This window comes from Cyprinus carpio, chromosome A25, assembly GCF_018340385.1.
Source record: "Cyprinus carpio isolate SPL01 chromosome A25, ASM1834038v1, whole genome shotgun sequence".
NCBI lineage: Eukaryota > Metazoa > Chordata > Actinopteri > Cypriniformes > Cyprinidae > Cyprinus > Cyprinus carpio.
The window spans coordinates 11,365,573-11,385,554 of NC_056596.1; the positions used below are offsets into that span (position 1 = coordinate 11,365,573).

The 19,982-nt window shown below is 33.4% G+C and overlaps 1 protein-coding gene and 1 pseudogene across 1 annotated transcript; both read left to right on the forward strand.

Moving 5' to 3' along the window:
- The first annotated feature begins 4,362 nt into the window (after positions 1 to 4,362).
- Positions 4,363 to 13,080, forward strand: LOC109092405 (annotated as a pseudogene).
- A 3,893-nt stretch (positions 13,081 to 16,973) lies between these two features.
- LOC109072719 (ribonuclease P protein subunit p25-like protein) lies at positions 16,974 to 19,202 on the forward strand. The gene is made up of 2 exons (XM_042715956.1): positions 16,974 to 17,165; positions 17,962 to 19,202. The coding sequence occupies exon 2, from the start codon at positions 18,322 to 18,324 to the stop codon at positions 19,042 to 19,044; it is 723 nt and encodes a 240-aa protein (XP_042571890.1). The 5' UTR covers positions 16,974 to 17,165; positions 17,962 to 18,321; the 3' UTR covers positions 19,045 to 19,202.
- Positions 19,203 to 19,982: the final 780 nt, after the last annotated feature.

The following is a 19,982-nucleotide window of genomic DNA, read 5'->3' on the forward strand; positions in this document are numbered from 1 at the left end:
TTGCCTGTTCTGTATGTCATTTCCACAGACTAGGAAAGGTCAGATCATCTGACGCTTTGCATATACATCCAAATAATGTTCATTAAATTCACTACACTTATTTACCCTTCAATGTGCAAACTAGAAAGTATTTTCTCGTGTTGCAGACATGTTGATTGATGGGTAACATGGGTGACCTTTAAAAATGCATAGCTTACAGTTCCGCCCACTAGCGATCATATTTTAAATGTTGAATGAAAAATGTTGGTTGCTATGCAAGTCATGATGCTTCTTCATTGTCTGTCTTCTTGATTCACTTCTAGGGAGGCTGTAACTCCGTTTCTGTCCTCTGGTACAGTATGTTCTCCATGTCAAAGGGCACATCTCAAGGAAGCCCTTGAGAAGTGACATAAGAAAATATCTGGACGGTACATCAGCTAAGCTCTTAAAATACATCTGGAAGGAATTAACACCTTATAGGCATGGGTTTGCTTTATCATATCACACATTGAAGTTTCATACGGACTTCACAAGCACCACATACTGGTAATGTGCTATGTATTATAAATAATAAGTCATTAGAAATCATCTCCTATAAAGATGAATATTACTTAATATATTTTTAATGTCAATCTCTTTGATGCATTTATGTAATAATAATATATTCTTCTTGTGTAACATGTTTAACCTGATATAATTTTAAGAGAGATAACTGCCTAAAGATTTGTTTTCACCCTTTCACTTTAAAAATGTAAAATATTTATATTATTTAAAATTTAATTTAAATGCGATTACTAATTAAGAAATGGTTATTAATTACAATAATATTGTTGTTGTCTGCTATGGTTCGACCTGAAAAATGTATAGTGTGTTAAATTAATATGAAAAAAAAGCTTAAAAAGTAAATTCTATTAAAAAAAAAGGAAAGGGGGGACATTAATGGGTTGATACAAATTAATAATTCAGAAAATAAATATAATAATAATAGTTATTATTATATTAAATAATATATAAATAATATTCATAAATATTCATAAATTATAATTGTCAGAAAGATTAGCATTCTTTGAGAACATTCTGTGGTAAAATCTGATTTTTCTTTTATTTTATTCATTTCTCTCAGAGACACAAAGCGTGCTTCTCATTTCTTATTTGTGCATCCTCGCTTCCTTTCTTAGCTCCTTCCTTAGTGCTTAGCTCCACCCCCTTAGGATGCAAGGGAAGGAGACACCTGTGTATCCTCGCCCATGACTTCCTCACTCCTCCTTCCTCGCCTCCACACAGTGAAAGAGAACTGAGATGCCCTTCAAGATGGCTGAGTTCATTCGGTTTCCGAGTCACGGGCTGGAGGACAGAGGAGTAAGGAAACAAGGAAGCATCAATTTGAGTATTGAGAAGCACACACAAAAAAGCCCTAATATTACACTCTTTTCCCTCTTCTGTTGATGTACTGTATGTAGGAGTAAGACAACCACTATCTCCCTCTAGTGGACAATACTGAAAACATCTGGCTAACTCCATGGATTGCTTGTGTCTGAAAGTGTATCCACTCTCTATATGCAGAGGTTATGTTTAAACATCCTGCGCTCAAGGCACACCCTACTTTCAATCTACATCTGCAGCAGCCAGCACTGCTCTTGTGAAACGGTCTGTACTGTAGTTATTTTCCCTATACACTGTTTGACACATCCTCTCGTCTTTTGTATCTCCAGACATTGGGAGATGAGGTTTGTTGTGCTAAATTTAGATCCATTTGCTTTTAATTGAGGTTCAGCTGTCTCTGGTGCATATGCAGACACAAATGTGCCGTTATACATCCCACTAAGAACTGATATGAGACAAATGGCTCATGAGTATTGTTGAGGCGTTTAAGGTAATGAATTTTATTTAATTATTTTATAACTTATTTAATTATTTATGTATTTATTTTATTATTTAATAGTTATATAATTATTTACTAAAACATTGTATTATTTAAATGTATTTTTTGGAACGATTTTAGGATTTGACTAGTATTACTGCTTCTTAATCCCTTTGTCAATTATGTAATGGAATGAAAATCAAACATATTGGTTACAATTTGCATAAAAAAGTATCCAAGATAATAAAATCCATATGCAATCCATATGCACAAATAAATATTCACATAAACTGGCTTGAAAATATTTGTAATTGTATAAATGTCATTGCATTGCATAGAATATAAAACCAATGACAGTCCATAATGTACACAGTGACTTTATGCAGATTTTTTGGGTGGGTGCTAATGCTACATCTGCAGTACCTGCATTAGTCTAGGACCAACATTACCAGATGACGGAGACCAGGATAATTTCATATTAAGGCCAGGATATTGTGTCTGAAATCACAAAAATGGCATAACTTTAATATTGTAAAAGCAATTATTTTGGTACTATCTGTATTGTAAAGATGCATATCAAAAGAAAATACCATTAGTGTTATGTAAACATACAAATGGGACGGTTCAAGCTGTCGGGAGGCTAAGTTATTGTGTGTTCATGATCTCCTTTGCTCTGTACCTTTTCTGACAGTTATATGGGCCACACTTCATCTCACACATGGTCTCCACCACCATCCATCTCTTTCAGATGTCCTGTGTAGCTCCCCACCCACTGGAATGACTAAATGATGAGGTACTGTCACAAAGCAACCTATTTTTATCCACTCAAAGTTCTTGTTAAAATGTTAAATTATGGAAATGAGTTTGTTGAAAGCTTAACATATCTGAAACAGGATGTTTTTGTTGAGGACTGAGGCCCATCAGGACAATTCATCTGAATGCTTTATAATCTTTATAATCTACCAAACATTATTACTGTAAGATGTAATGCTTGTCTATGCTTCATAATTCATTTTAAGTGTAACACCAATACCTAGTGATTTGCCGTAAGGAATATAACAAAATACAAATCACAACATAATAGAAAAATTGAACAGAACACAACTCAACAGATCCAAATACGATATAATACAACAATAATATAAAATAGAGCATACAATAACAGAACAGAACACAACAGAATAAAATAGAACTCAGCTCACCACAAAAGAACAGAATAGAATAAATTCAATTTAACACACTGCAGAAGAACAGAACACCACACAACTCAGCAGAATAGGATAAGATAGAATTTAACTTAAAACAATAGAATAGAAATCAACACACAATAAAAGTACAAAATCAAACAGTACAGAATGGAACTCAGTACAATAAAATAGAACTTAACACTCCATAAAGGATAAAATAAAACAATAAAACAGGGCACAGAATACAATTCAACTTAAAACAAAAGAATAGCATAGAATAAAACACAACAGGCTATAACACAACAGAATAGAACTTAACACACCATAAAAGAACAGAAATGGAATAAAACAGTAGATTAGGAATCAACATGAAACAGAAAAACAAAATAGATGAGAACACATAATGGAATTCAACTCACCACAATAGAATAGAATAGAATAGCATAGAATAGAATAGAATAGAATAGAGCACAGCATAAAAGAACTGAGTAGAATAAAACAAAATAGAAAACAACACTGCAAAGATAAATGGAATTAATTAGAACAGATTGTAGAATAGAAAACAAAACTCAACACAATAGACTAGAACAAAACAGAATAGAACTTAACACACCATAAAAGGTTTGGAATGATTGTAGAAGAACATAACACCAGAACAAAAAACTTAATGGAATTCAAAAATAGAAACAAAACACACCATAAAAGGAATAGGTTAGAACACACCATAAAAAACTTAATTAAAAAAACAAAATAAAATAGAAGAATAGAATATAGAATAGAAAACCTAACTCAACACAACAGAAGAGAAGAGAACAACAGATCCACCATTTATTAAATGAATGATACACACACAGAGTCAGGCGGTGTATAACACAGAATGCATTAAGAGATGAAGATATCAGGTCACAGACACACAGGGTGTTGCATCTGATCTTCTGTTCCATGATCTACCAGGCATGTCTTTTCTGTTCACCCCCTCCTCCCCTCCTGATTCTAGCACACTGGCTGTCAGCTGCCAGTCTCATGACCCCGACGGCACGCACTGAGCATGCCCGAGCTGTCGTGTGTTGTCAGGGAGAAGTCTCATGACCCCGACGGCACGCAATGAGGATGGAGGAGCTGTGGTGTGTTGACAATAGGGGTACACATTTCTAATTAAGATTCTTTGTGTCAGCTGACTCACTTATATATATATTAGGGGTACACATTTCATATATATATATATATATAATATATATATATATATATATATATATAGACAATAGGGGTACACATTTCTAATTAAGATTCTTTGTGTCAGCTGACTCACTTATATATATATGCTTCCTGGTGTTGTGACTTGTCTTCAAGAGGTAAAACTGGAATTTTCTATTATAGTGCAGAACTAACACAAATGTAATTGAACTAGTTTAATATTTTATGGATTCTTGTGCTCATATTATGTTTTATTCAGTCCATATTTTTGTTCATTTATTGTTTAAAGAAATTATCAGAGAATCCAACAGGTGTACAGGATAATTACAGGACAAATGACGTCTGTAAAGAACAGAAATTTAATGTCCACATTTAATAATTACATTTAAATCTGTATAAAAAATACTGTATTTAATAAAAAAAATAGTTTTAAAAATTGCTCAAGAAATTTAACCTACATCAGATACATTAATAAAAAAAATAGTTTTAAAAATTGCTCAATTTGTATTTTGATTGAAATGGGTAGTCAATACAAATGAACTCTAAATGGATGTTTAATGAACTGCCCACTCTTGCATTGTGTTGTCGCAGGTTATCACGGAGACGATTTTGCTAATGGACCCCAGAAAATGAAATCAGCCCTTCCTTCAGCTTTGTTCAACATGTGTTGACTTCCCAAACCAGCCTAGCCTAACCACACTTAGCTGGAATGGATGAATGTGGCAGAGGAAACTCACTAGAGCAGCATCTATGAACAGCATGGTATGAAAATCACACATGCTAACCATTATCCACTGCACTGCATGCAAATAAGGTGCCTTGACAGACAATATAACCAGACCAAGCTGATGATCTAAGATGTAGGCTGCCCTACTGACACAGTAACCTGTTGAGTAGATTACAGAGTAACTGATAAGGGCTATTCTTTGTCTAATGAATGGGGGATGGGTAATGAATTAGCGCATCACAGGGGAAATCAGCTGTGATTGACCTGTGACAACTTTTTCAGAGCATCGGTGGGCAATTCTGGAGCGATGAGGACTCGGATGGCAACAGCGATGGTGAGGATTTCTTCTACGTGGCCCAGGTTAGCATATTACCCAACAATCTTCTGGAAACACATGCTAAACCTAAAGCTAATTTGCTAAATTAGCAAACAAATCTCATTTTGTTAATTCATTCTTGTATTTTATCTGTCTATCTAGGTTTTTTATTTTGTGTATCTACATACCACAGCGGCTGATTGTAGAATACATTGGGGTTAGCAAAGTGCATTGTGGGGTTTTCAGGGGATTAGTGTAGGTTTTTGTGAGGCTCCCTAGCATGAGGAGCAGCAGATGGCTCCAGTTTTTCAGATTACCTGAACTTGCTTCAGATTTCTTGCCAAAACATAGAGTATCTGTCTTCTTTTAATGAATAACAAATTAACTATAATCATTCGGAATATTAATTTCAATTGGCTGAGCTCCTAAAATGGAGCTTTCTCTGTAAAAAACATTTATGGCAAAAAAATATATGGCAAACAATTCATTATCATCAGTAAACAGAGAAGAGTCAGGATTACTTTATTATCCAATAATTACCTTAGTTTGTTAACATAGTTTAACAGTTTCACTATTTTGATAATTTTAATGGCGGGCCTTATCTGATCAACCACATACAGGTGCATCTCAATAAATTAGAATGTTGTGGAAAATTTCATTTATTTCAGTAATTCAACTCAAATTGTGAAACTCTTGTATTAAATAAATTCAATGCACACAGACTGAAGTAGTTTAAGTCTTTGTTTCTTTTAACTGTGATGGTTTTGGCTCACATTTAACAAAAACCCACCAATTCACTATCTCAACAAATTATAATATGGTGACATGCCAATCAGCTAATCAACTCAAAACACCTGCAAAGGTTTCCTGAGCTTTCAAAATGGTCTCTCTGTTTGGTTCATTAGGCTACACAATCATGGGGAAGACTGCTGATCTGACAGTCCAGAAGACAATAATTGACACAAACATTCATTGCCAAAGAAGCTGGCTGTTCACAGAGTGCTGTATCCAAGCATGTTAACAGAAAGTTGAGCAAAAGGAAAAAGTGTGGAAGAAAAAGATGCACAACCAACCGAGAGAACTGCAGCCTTAATAGGATTGTCAAGAAAATTTGATTCGAGAATTTGAGTGAACTTTACAAGGAATGGACTGAGGCTGGGGTCAAGGCATCAAGAGCCACCACACACAGACGTGTCAAGTAATTTGGCTATATTTGTAGTATTCCTCTTGTTAAGCCACTCCTGAACCACAGACAACGTCAGAGGCGTCTTACCTGGGCTAAGGAGAAGAAGAACTGGACTGTTGCCCAGTGGTCCAAAGTCCTCTTCAGATGAGGGCAAGTTTTGTATTTCATTTGGAAACCAAGGTCCTAGAGTCTGGAGGAAGGGTGGAGAAGCTCATAGCCCATGTTGCTTGAAGTCCAGTGTTAAGTTTCCACAGTCTGTGATGATTTGGGTGCAATGTCATCTGCTGGTGTTGGTCCATTGTGTTTTTTTGAAAACCAAAGTCACTGCACCCGTTTACCAAGAAATTTTGGAGCACTTCATGCTTCCTTCTGCTGACCAGCTTTTTGAAGATGCTGATTTCATTTTCCAGCAGGATGTGGCACCTGTCCACACTGCCAAAAGCACCAAAAGTTGGTTAAATGACCATGGTGTTGATGTGCTTGACTGGCCAGCAAACTCACTAGACCTGAACCCCAGAGAGAATCTGGGGGTATTGTCAAGAAGAAAATGAGAAACAAGAGACCAAAAAATGGTCTTAAGCTGAAGGCCACTGTCAAAGAAACATGGGCTTCCATACCACCTCAGCAGTGCCACAAACTGATCACCTCCATGCAACGCAGAATTGAGGCAGTAATTAAAGCAAAAGGAGCCCCTACCAAGTATTGAGTTCATGTACAGTAAATGAACATACTTTCCAGAAGGACAACAATTCACTAAATCTTTTTTTTTATTATTGGTCTTATGAAGTATTCTAATTTGTTGAGATGTGAATTGGTTGGTTTTTGTTAAATGTGAGCCAAAATCATCACAATTAAAAGAACCAAAGAATTAATAAATCTTTTTTTCACCAAATTTCGAGTTTCACAATTTTGATTGAAACTGAAATAAATTAACTTTTCCAGTAATTTATTGAAATGCACCTGTATTACATTCTTGTGAGGTTAACCTCAAACCGCTGAACCGAAATGTAACAATATTGCAAACTAAAACTAAAAGAACAAATGCACATGATCAGTCTGTGTCCATTCACCGCTCCATGTCCTGCACCAAAGAAGAACTGCACACCTCTAGTCCAACTGAAAAAGGTGCGTTTGAACATGCCTATATATTATAATAACATCTTTATGTATTATTTACATGTATGGGGTCGGTAACAATTTGTGATGTTTTTAAAATAAGTCTTTTATGTTCATTAATGCTGCATGTTTTTAATCAAAACCAGTAATATCATGAAATATTAATAAAATGTGAAATAACTGTTTTCTATTTGAATATATTTTAAAGTGTAGTTTATCCCTGTGATGCAAAGCTGAATTTTCAGCAGCATTACTCCTTCAATGTCACTTAATCCTTCAGAAATCATTCTAAAGTGCTGATTTGCTGCTAAAGATGCATTTTTTATTGTTATCAATCTTGAAGACAGTTGTGCTGTTTAATATGTTTGGGGAAACCATTCTGTATATAGATTAATCATTAAGCAGTTTATGTCTGATATGATTGCTTTAACAGAGTGTGGCTGTCCCAGGCTCAAGATCCACCATGCACATCACCACCAGACAGCTCATTCAGCTCTTCTTCTCCTCACAAGCTCTTATTCACTGCAAGAGCATCCCAACCCTGGAGTACGGCTTCCTCGTACAGGTAATCCTCAGTGGAGTTTAAAGTGTGAAACACTTATAATATTTGCATAATGAATTGCAGTTGGTCTTCTTTCTTGCATTTATTTGCATACTGGATTGTGATCGACTGTTTCTTTCTTACATCCATTTAGTTTCCATATTACTATGAATCTCTCCCTCTCTTTCTCCATTCTTTTATCCATATTACAACTTTCCTAATTTTCCATTTTTCATCCTCTAGGTTATGAAGTACTGAGAGCAGAGTATTCCCACTCTGAACGATTATTGTGTGGTCTGTGATGATGTCTTTCAGAATGGCTCTATGCTCAAGGTACAACACATTCTCGGAAAACTCCATTGAAATACACTAGTAAATCCATAAAAATATCATCTCAGTTTCTTTTGTGTATGTGTATCGTTCAGCCTGCTGTTTGTCATGTCAGGAGCTGCAGAAGATGTAGCTACTGGAGCTGAGGTATCACACACACATTTATTTAACAAAATGAAGATATACCAGAGACTTATATTGTCTATTTGTGATCTTTTGGTATTGGTATTATATATATATTTATATATATATATATATTATATAATATATATATATATATATACGCTGATGTTTTTGTACAGGTAGTGGACCTGCTGGTGGCAATGTGTCGTGCTACACTTGAATCTCCCCGTTAAAGCATCATCTTTGACCCTTACCCCTCTGTAGTTGACCCTCATGACCCCAAAGTCTGATATGCGAGATGTAAACTTGCAATCGCAAGAAATAAACTCACAGCTCTGAGAAAAAGGTCTGAAATGTAAGATATAAACAATTCTGAGAAAAAAAATCTGAATTATATGTTTGTTTTTTACTCCGTGGTGAAAATAAGCTTCCATAAATGTCTGATATGTAAGATATAAACAATTCTGAGAAAAAAAATCTGAATTATATTACATCTATATAATATTAACATTGTGACCAAGTTTGAAGTGATAATACTTCAAATACTGCTCTAAGTGACCCACTTTCTGTTGCCAGTTGGTGGCGCTATGACTTACTCACAATAGCTACACATTTTTATAGGAAATCAATAGTCCTGGTTAAGGGAATGCATGACAACTTAACTCATATTTTACAGGGCCCTTACATTGAAATAAAGAAATGGACAAACTGGACCCACTTGCACATCCTCTGCTGCAGTGCAGTGAAACTGTTTCCTTTAATGGAATTCTCCGGTTTTCATTATTTTCCCGTTATCATAATGACCCTTAATCTTCTTTTTCTTCTCAGGATTATATCCAGCAACAGGTCTCACATTGTCAAGCCTCCAGCAGGGTAAGGGCATTTGATCACATTATCGCTCAAATAACAGTGTGACTAAACCTTTATTTCCTCACTCCTACGATTTTTGCTAACAGCAGCTGAAGTTCATGCACACCTCCCATCAGTTCCTGCAAAAGAGGCCCGCTTTCGCACCGCTAGAAAACTCCACGGCAGCGTGTTCGAGTGAGTTTCAGTTTAGTATGAGATCATTTCATAATAATTGGTTTATGATTACTGACTAATCACTAGCTCTCTGTCTTCAGTGGTTCTCATATTGAAAACTGGCACTCTATTCTACGAAATGGACCTGTAAACACCTCCTACACAAAACTGCAGGTACACAGTTACTCCTAATGTAGTGAATGAAGAACTATAGCGTGTTACCCACAGATTTTCTACTTCGCATATTGGGCCTTCATTAATCTGCCTTCACTGGTTCTCTTTGACGCAAGCTGCATGGGGCGGCCTATGGGAAGGGCATCTACCTCAGCCCCATCTCCAGCATCTCATTTGGGTACTCAGGTAAGAGTTTTTGGGCTTGTCTACAAAGTACAATGTTTAAAAAAAAACGTGCCTTGTTTTAGACATTTTAGACCAATTTTGGGGCAAATACCATGGTTTTCATAGGTATGTATAATGGTAATACCACTGGGTCCTCAGAAAATATGAAAGAGAAAGAAAAACATAGTTGTTACATGTATATTTGTATATAACATATGTTTGTAACATATTTGTTAATTAAAATATTAATGAAATATGTTTAATGCAATAATTCAGCATGTTATTTTATCAACATGAATTTGATATTATCACAGTTTCATTCCTCAATCTAAAAACTGTTCAGATATTATTGGTCTGATTAATTACCATAAATATTAATGATTTTATAATAAAAAATAAATAAATACTGGTCTGAGATTGAGAATAATCACAATAAAAATAAATTATAATATTTTTTTTTTCTAAAAACTGATCAGATTATGAGATTAATCACAATATACATAAATTGTTAATAATATTTTTAGAATAAAAAACTGGTCTGAGAATATGAGATTAACCAGAATAAATAAAAATTGTTAATAACATTATTTCAGAATAAATATCTGGTCAGATTATGAGATTAATCTCAATAAATATAAATTATATATTTTTTTTCTAAAACAATGGTCAGATTATGAATTAATCACAATAAATATAAATTGTTTGTAATATTTCTTAGAATAAAAGAACTGGTCAGACAATATTAAATTAATCACAATAAATAATTTATTTATAATAATTTTCTGGTCAGATTGTGAGATGAATCTATATAGATAGATAGATAGATAGATTCATTTACACAACATGTTGTCTTATCACACACAATAAATGTATATTAAAAGAAACAGTTGCCTTTATATTTTATAGAGGAGGCATCTCGCAAAGGTATTAAAAATGTTAAAAATCCTTGCCTTGTTAATAACATGATATTTGAATAATAAATGTATATTAAAAGAAACAGTTGCCTTTATCTATATATATATATATATATATATATATATATATATCCAAGTATCATCGACACTGCCAGGTTACTTTTGGAAACTTGTCTGAAGCAGGGAGATCAAACATTTATAATAATTTCTAATGTTATACTGCAGTGCTTATTTCTATATCCATGTAGCACTGTTGTAGTGGTTTTCACCGTAGACTGTATTTGTGTGCAGGAATGGGAAAGGGACAGCACCACATGCCTACTAAAGAGGAATTAGTACAGCACTACAACCGGGTCAACACTGTTTTACAGGTATTAACTCCATCTGCAGAGATTGGACTGATGTGGATGTATTACAGGTGCAATCTGTAGCTGATCAGATTAGGCGAGTCACACCGGATGGGAATCAATATAAGCAGAGTAATATGAGGTTTGCATTTGTGACTGCACTCATTTCATTAATTTGTCAGCAACATAAAAGAGAGATAATTGCCATCTTCTATCACATTTTTCTTTTGCAGTGTCGAGCCACACAGTGAAGGTTTCTTCAGAGTCGGAATCTGAACTGTGTTGCTCTGTGTGAGGGTATGGGGCTAATAATACTTGAAAATGCAAATCATGTCATTCAAATGTATACATTTTTTTGTGCACTATTCATTTAAAGTTAAGTAATTTTGTATTTCTCTCAACAGTAATAACTTCCAAAGATCTACAGAAACATGGAAATATTTGGGTTTGCCCGATTTCTGATCACGTCTGCACACGCTTCTTTTTTGTGTGAGTATTTTTACGCTTTATCGTTTGTCTTATTACAAATTCTGCATCTTTTGGCTCACGATATGTTCTACAATTGTCTGTTTTGTCTATCTTTCCTCAGGTATGAGGACGGCCAGGTAGGAGATGCTAACATCAACACACAGGACGTCCGGATACAGAAAGAGATATTGCGGGTGACTGGGGGACAATCAACCTGACTGACCCCTTTCACCACTGTGACGCTCTGAGAGAGTTTACAAGGGAACATATGAACTGAATATGGGAAAGATTTTCCTCCAACTAGGAGTTTTTGATGATGCTAGCCAGCCTCCAGTCAAGTCTTTACATGGAAACAAGGGAAACCCGTTTTGTAACTTTTTTGATAAAAATCGTGTTAATTTATTTCTCATTTAGTCTCTATGTTATGGCCGCTGCTTTACGTTTTTTCTACGTCATGAGAAAAAGTGCTGTGAATTATCGTTGAATTTACAGCGGTTGAAAAAAAGTGTAATTTCTATTTTGCCCACTGGGGGTCTCTATTGTTCTATAGGAGAATACAGAAAGCATTGAAATTGGGATTGAAATATAAAAGGCTTATAATTCTATAAACCTCCCATTTTAAAGTGTTTACATCTACCATTATGGAGAATTCAGCATTATTAAGTACTGTTTGATGTATGTATACTAGTGTAATGCAGTTCATTTATATGAGAATGTTGTGTGACGCCAGTTACTTGTTTTGGATCCTAAACCTCTGAACATGAAATGTTAAAAAGTTTGGTGCTGTGCACTAGAAGGCTGAGTACTTAAAGCGGAGAAGACACATTACAGGTGAGAAATGTAACGTATGATTGTGTTGATGTCAATCTGAAGACGTAAAACTAATCTGAAGGAGAGTCATGGTTTCACTTTCATATGGCCTATATTTGTATGTCTGCAATTTTTCAATTAATTTAGAGCATGTTACAAATGAGTTACTTTGTAAATGATGCCAGAAGACTGGATGAATTGTGACCAAATGATCCCACAATGACTAATCTAAAATTACCTCAACGGCCCTAACAGTGAAAACAGCTTATAAAACGATTAAACAGTGTCTTAATTAAAATCTAAACCTGCCTAAACTTTTCTATAAATGGCTGGTGTATACCCTAGAAATATAATTAATTTTATATAAACAGTAGATGTCAATGGAAAGTCCCCATAATGATGTAAAAATGCCTGCGCGCACATATGTGTCTATTGTCATACTGTTATCTGTCACGAGTCACGACCCCTAAAAAAATTAATAGTGTGTTGCATCCCGGAGTCCCAGAGGACGTTTTGACTTCTCGGTTTAGCCAGCGGGTCTGTTCTCCTCTGAAGCAGAAACACGTAATAATTCATAACAGTGCGCTACATCCACATGAGGCCCGCATCTGCTCCCAGACCCCTTCCTTTTCCCATTTTACAATTATTTTTGAAAAAAAAGAATTTTTATATATATATATATTTATGAAAACAAAAGCATTTTCATAGATATAAATTTTTTTGTAGATACATAAATATAAATTTTGTAAATATAAATATTTATGTAAAATAATATCTGGAAACATGTATATATAAATTAAATCTTTATATATATATATATATATATTCATCAATAATTTATGCAATATATAATTATATAATTCAAATATTTTTATTTATTATTTTATAATACTTATGACATTACATTTACTATTATTTATATTATATTATGTACTATATATAATTATATATTATTATTTATGATATTAATAAAATATTAATACAAATGCTATATTAAGTTAACAATATCAGCAAACCTTTATATATGTGTATTGCATTATTTTAATATATTTAATATATAATAATTTATTATATTTTATATCTATAATATTTATGACAGGATATATATATATATATACGATATTAATAAAAACAAATGTTAAGAAAAATATGATATTATAGTGTATATCACTTCAGCTGCTGGTAAAAAAAAAACTACAGTTCTGCTGATTGATTCATTGTCTCGCATATTAAAATGAATTAAGCAAAATTATAATGTGCCATTATAAATCCATTAACAATGATTGTTGTTAGCATCGAAACAAAATATGTAAAAACATACTTTCTGATGCTTACAATAATCATTTTACATTGTAAATACATTAATAAGATCATATACAAAATGAATATAGATCAGATATAAATGTCACTGAATTTTTTTTTTAATCTATTATTTACGTCATATAAAATATACTAGTTCATTGTTCTTGTTTTAGAATAAAAAAATAAGATTAAAGTAAGAAAGTAGTGTGATAATTTGTTTTTGTCACCTGCTTTAATTTGTCGATTATCCACTTTGACTAAATTGCTTCTTCCTAGGCTAAATGTTGTTTTGATTTACGAAAGCAGTTTTGTATGATAATGTGCGAATGATTTTTCTCCATCATTTACTCTAAAGTGCATCAGTTTTCTTCTAGTCGATGGGAAATGTGCAAATTGGATTTATGCTCAGCACATCTTTCATTAATGTAGACATCTCTACTTTGCTTAAATGATCCACTTTCTCTCCCTTTTCTTTGACTGTCTCTACCCTTGGCTGAGTGTGGTGATTATCTTTCTCTGGAAACATTTGAATGCTTTGACCCTCACAAATGTTTTACAAGTGCAGATCACGGCTGAACACACCTCAATACAGCCCGGCTCGAGTGGTTCTGACAGCCTCAGCAGAAAGTGTTCAAAGAGCACTTGGACCGAGCCGTGAGGGAGAACTGTTCCAGAATGCAAGTGAGGCATGAAGGAGCCCTTTTCCAATTTTTCATCAGTGAGAAAATTACCCGGGCAGTTTTCAAGCTTGCATATTTCTCGCTACAGAGGAACTTGCTGTTACAGTTTGTTTTTGAAATGCTCTTGACTACTGCCCAATTTATCCTTCCACAGCAGGCAGCGGACGTGAAGCAAAAAGCGAATCCTTTAAAATTCTTCTCATCCCTTTGTAAGCGAGATTGCCTCCTTAACCAAAGTTCTCAGTGAAGCCCTACTCAGTCTCCTCACACCATTAAACAAACTTCATTCTGACTTCATTCCCCTGTGGGTGTTGCAATCTGCAGAGCTCCTCTTTGAGACCTAATTTCCCTTTAATTAAATTAGTAAGACTTCCAAAGAAATGCGCCAGAGAGGCCCTGCGGCTGGGTTTCTGTTGTCGGGCAGATAACGGCTGTGAGTGTGTGTCGTCTATGGAGATTGATAAAGTAATTGAAACAGTAATTGTCAACATGCTGGCTTTTATCTGTTCTGGGAGCTTACTAAAATAAGAGCGTGTGGTTGGCAGTGCACTTGAAGGGCCCAGTTTTACCAGCAGATCTGTAACTGGTCCTATGACATCACTGAAACTGTCCACTCTTCAGATAAATACACTCCAGATCATGTGTACACTGTAAAACAATGTAACAAAACAACTCCAAATATGGTAGATAACAACTTATATTATTAGTTATAATACATTTTCACTATTAATTATAAAGTAATATTATACATAGCATTAATATTAATATTATAAATGGTGTTTTTTTTACAAGTAAAAAGCAAAATTTAAAATTGATATATCCTTTAAAATATTATATTTGTAACATAGTTGACATTAAAAAATTTCATTTATTAAATTACAAATATTTTAATTTAATAGAAACTAAATTAAAATTTACAGTAATTTATACTTTTTAGTATAAATTAGTAATATAAATATTGTTTAAATAGTTTCTTACAAGTAAACATTATGAATTATTTCATATGAAATATATAGAATATATATTAAAATATTTTTATAATTTTTTTATATATATATTTATATATATATTTATAATTTTTATTTTTATTTTTATTTATATTATTGTATTTTAAGTTTTTAATTTATTTATATTGAAATGTTTTTTAATTTAAGGTATATTTCTTTTTATTTTTGTTATCAATCATGCACATTAAAGTGTTAAATTATTAATTATTTTATATACAAATTCTTAAAATACAATATGTAATATTTTACAGTAAATAATTTTTAAATTATGAATCATTAATTATGGAGAAAAACACACCTGCTAAGAGTTATGCAGATTGGAGTATAACTTTGTATTACATTTCAAAGTAGTAAATAATGTAAATTATTTAAATTATATATTATTTTATATATATTTATTTTTTTTTTTTATTTAATTTTATATATAATTGAATTTGTATTCAAATATTATTTTTTTATTTATTGAATTTCATATTATTACTTACAGTAGAATTATATATATATATGTACAATGCCTATATATGATATTATATACATATATATATATATAATATAAAATTTTCTAATTTAAATTGCTAACAAATGCCTGCATGATTCACTATTTTTTTTTTTATCAGCTTTAAAACAGTTTTTAAAGCTATATTTCTATTTTTTTGTTATCAGTTTTGTGTTTTATTTGATTTTTTGTTGTTAATATTCACAGCATTATTTTAGTGTTGTGTTACTGATGCTGTTTTGTTTTTGTGCTTTGCCGATATGTTCGTTCTGACCATGGTTGCAGGAAAAGCAACTCAAGATGAACTTTAAGTCATTTTGTGGCCCTCCATTAATCGAACTGCATACAAAAAGTATTTTACAGTATATTTGTGCTTCTTACTGCTCTTGGTCTCATTGAACAGAACGCTTGCCTTGCCTCCTGTCATCCCCGTCTCTAGGATGTTGGATGCTCCCCTTCAGGATACAGACTGTGTATTTTGTCAAGCAGAACCGCATGGCCTTCTTCTCTGATTGAAATCACAGCCTCAGGGCTCTAACACTTCGAGAGCGTTCAGCAGCCACTGTGGGAGAAGATGCAGAAATAGACCTGATGAAACAGCCACCTTTGGACAACAGTCAATTCTTGCTCGGTATATGGCAGTTTCTTGACCTACATTGATGTGTGCTGTATCAGTTTAGCAGGCAAGTTTTATATTTAAACACAATTTCCTAATTTAATAAATTGGCCCAAAGCCATATTTAAAAGCAGATGCCTGGCATAAGTCAACTGTGCTTATGTAGATAATTGTTTACCGGCTGTATTGTGCCGTCATGCATGGGAGGATGTGTTTTTAAACTCTCAGCCTTAATCAGTCACGCATGTTAATCAGCTACAGACACACACTGATTGACAGGACTTCATTAACACTGAGAATTTTAAAGGGCGACTCAGGAAAGCATTCACAAGGATGAAATTTGTAATTCTGTACAGTGCACTTGCCAGACACAGTGACTGTTCCTTTAAGAGATGCTTTGGCTCTCCACCCCCTCCCTCTCTGTGTCCCTCACAAGCCTCAGATTGGGTCTTCAGTGCATTCTGGAGTGTGGTAGGCACCACTTAAGAGTAAATATGCGAAAGGTCTCAGATTATGACCAGACGTCAAGGAACGTGAAACGCGTTGCCACATACAGAACTTCACCTTACAGCAGAACTCTATGAGAATTCTAAGAGCAAAAAGGTAAACAAACCACTAAAAGATTCTTCTAAATCAGTTTGACATTAATTTGTTCTTGTTCCATAAAGTTGTCCTGCATGTTATTCGATTTGATTTTAATTACTGTAATTGTATTTTTTTTTAATACATTTGGCTTTATGGCTATTATTTATCCTTTTTGTTCACATTTAATGTGTTTTTTATTTATTTATTTATTTGTATTGTTTATTTTATTTGCATGTAATTATACACATACATTTGGCTTTTATATTATTATTAGTAGTAGTATTAATTTTATTTGCATTATTATAACATTTGTTGAATAATGTTATTTAATTAGAGTATAATTAGTGTGTAATGCTATATTTAAATACATTTGTTATTATTAAGAATGTTTAATAATAATAATAATAATAATTATTATTATTTATTTCATTATATGTTTTTTATTTCATTTTATGTTATTTTATTTGAATTTGTAAACACGTTGGGCTTTTTAATTATTATTTTATTTATTTGTATGTATTTAAATACACTTGGATTTTATTATTATTATTTATGATTTTTTATTTTCATTTTTAATTGTTGTTTATGTTACTGCATTTTATTTTCATTAGATTTTTAAATTGACATTTATTTTTATTTAATTTTTTTGTTTTGTATGCCTTTGGCTATCCTCAGCTTGGTTATATCCATAAACTACATGCTGACTTCAGATAAAAGTTCAAATGATGCTTCATTTTGACCAAACCAAGCTTGTTGGCTTTAAAACGTGGTTCTGTCTCTGAACTCATCGTCTTTTTGCCTTGTTTGGTTACAGCTCTCTCACGGAGACTGAAATATGCTTCAGAGGTAGTGACTGAGAAATTGCTGATACTCAGCACTTTCAGCTTTGATGAATTTGCTCGATTTACAGAACAGATTTTTTTCTTTCCTTCATGTCAACGGCCAGAGAGTATGAAGTAAATGACAGCTTGTCATTCAGTTCAGAGCTTTGGGAATCACACAACATTTAGCAGCTAAGATCATTCGATTTCCTTCATGTCTGTGCATTTCTTACGCTGGAAAACAGAAGAATGTATTGCATCTTTTTAAAGGTAGAAATTACACAGCTCTGGGAATTATTATCAAGTGGTACTAAGTTTTGCACCCCCAAGAACATATAAAACGACCTATAAATATGTTTACGCCGAGCCGAGAGCTTCATAATAACACACAATCTACATGCACCACATCTGTCACACCCTCTAAACCCGATCCCACAAATCCTACTGGGTCCTCTAGCAAACCAAAGCTAGATGGATTCAGGAAGGTCTGTTCCACTGGAGAGCCAACCCCATGTCCAATCCCAGGACTGCCATCTGAGGTGCTGGAAATGCGTGTGAAGGAAGGGAGCAAGATAAGGAACCTTTTGGGTTTTGCCATGTCTCGAATTCAAGGTGATGGACACACGCCTCCAACATCGCAGGTTCTGTTCAGTGGGACGGGACGGGCTGTGACCAAAACTATCACCTGTGTGGAGATAATGAAACGGAAAGTACAGGGTTTACACCAGCTGTCAAAGCTCCAGTACAGGACAGTGACTGAGGTGTGGGAGAGCCAGGAGAGCAGCCCGGTTCAGATGACCGTACACAGAACTCTTCCTTCCATTTGTATTCTTCTGTCCAAAGAACCGCTGAACCCGCAGGAGCCGGGATACCAGCCTCCAGCCGAAATAAACGCTCTCTCAGAGGAACGCAAATGGCCAGATGGACCACAGGGGGCTGGAAAGCCAGAAAAAAGACCAGCGAGTCCTTGTTCTCATGATCTCCCCAGTCTTAAAAGAGCTGCACTGGGACAGGACAAAATTCCAGCTCTGGAAACAGTGAAAAAATGTTGCTATAAAAGGGAGGAATTCATATGAATGTTTTTGTGTGTATTTATAACTTGCTTAACTGTTGTATAATTTGGCAATATCAGGATGCAATAAATGTGAATCTGAGTGATAAAATGCATGATCAAGTGATTTTTTTTTGTATTAGTTCATAATAGTCTGTAAATAAATGACAAATAAATAGAATAAAATATAAAACCAAATAATTTATTGTCGGCTATTTCTCACACTCTCACACTTTTATTTTGCCTGATCACTGTTTTTCATATTTGTGCTCATGCTTTTGGTTTTACCATTATTAATTTAGAATGATTGGGATACTCTTATAGTTTCTATTAATATTTAGTTTTTATTTTCTTCAGTTTAATTTAGTTTTTTGTAATTTTGTAGAGTTTTTGTCAATTTTATTAGTTTTTAAAAAGTCCAATATGATAAATAATATAGAAAATCTTCATTTTCATAGTCAAATACAGTTTCGTTTTTATATGAATTTGTATTAATTATTTTAGTATATCAGGTTAAAAAGATTTATTTTATTTCAGTTAACTTTAAATTTGTTTGAAAAAACGTGTTTTTTTATGATTTTAGTTTTAATTTTTGTTAATTCTAATAACCCTGTTTACTTTATGAAATGTAATACTGCCCCCTGCTGGTGAGAACAACTATTTTGGACACATGCTTGTTGCTGTATTATCTTTACATTTAAATTCACATTTTGGGGTTAGAAACTTAAAACTATGGCACTTTGGCAACATATTTTTACCGTTAACTTTTCAATAAAAGACGAAAGATAGACTTTTTTATTACAGTAAAATTATATCAACGCTAGTATTTTTTTCACTTTTATGTTTTGGTAATGTGATATTTTGTTAATTGTATATGTTTGATAAGTGTGTATTTATTTTGAATGAGCATTTCATTTTTTTGATTTAATATAAATGCCACATAAATTATGACGAACTGCTTGT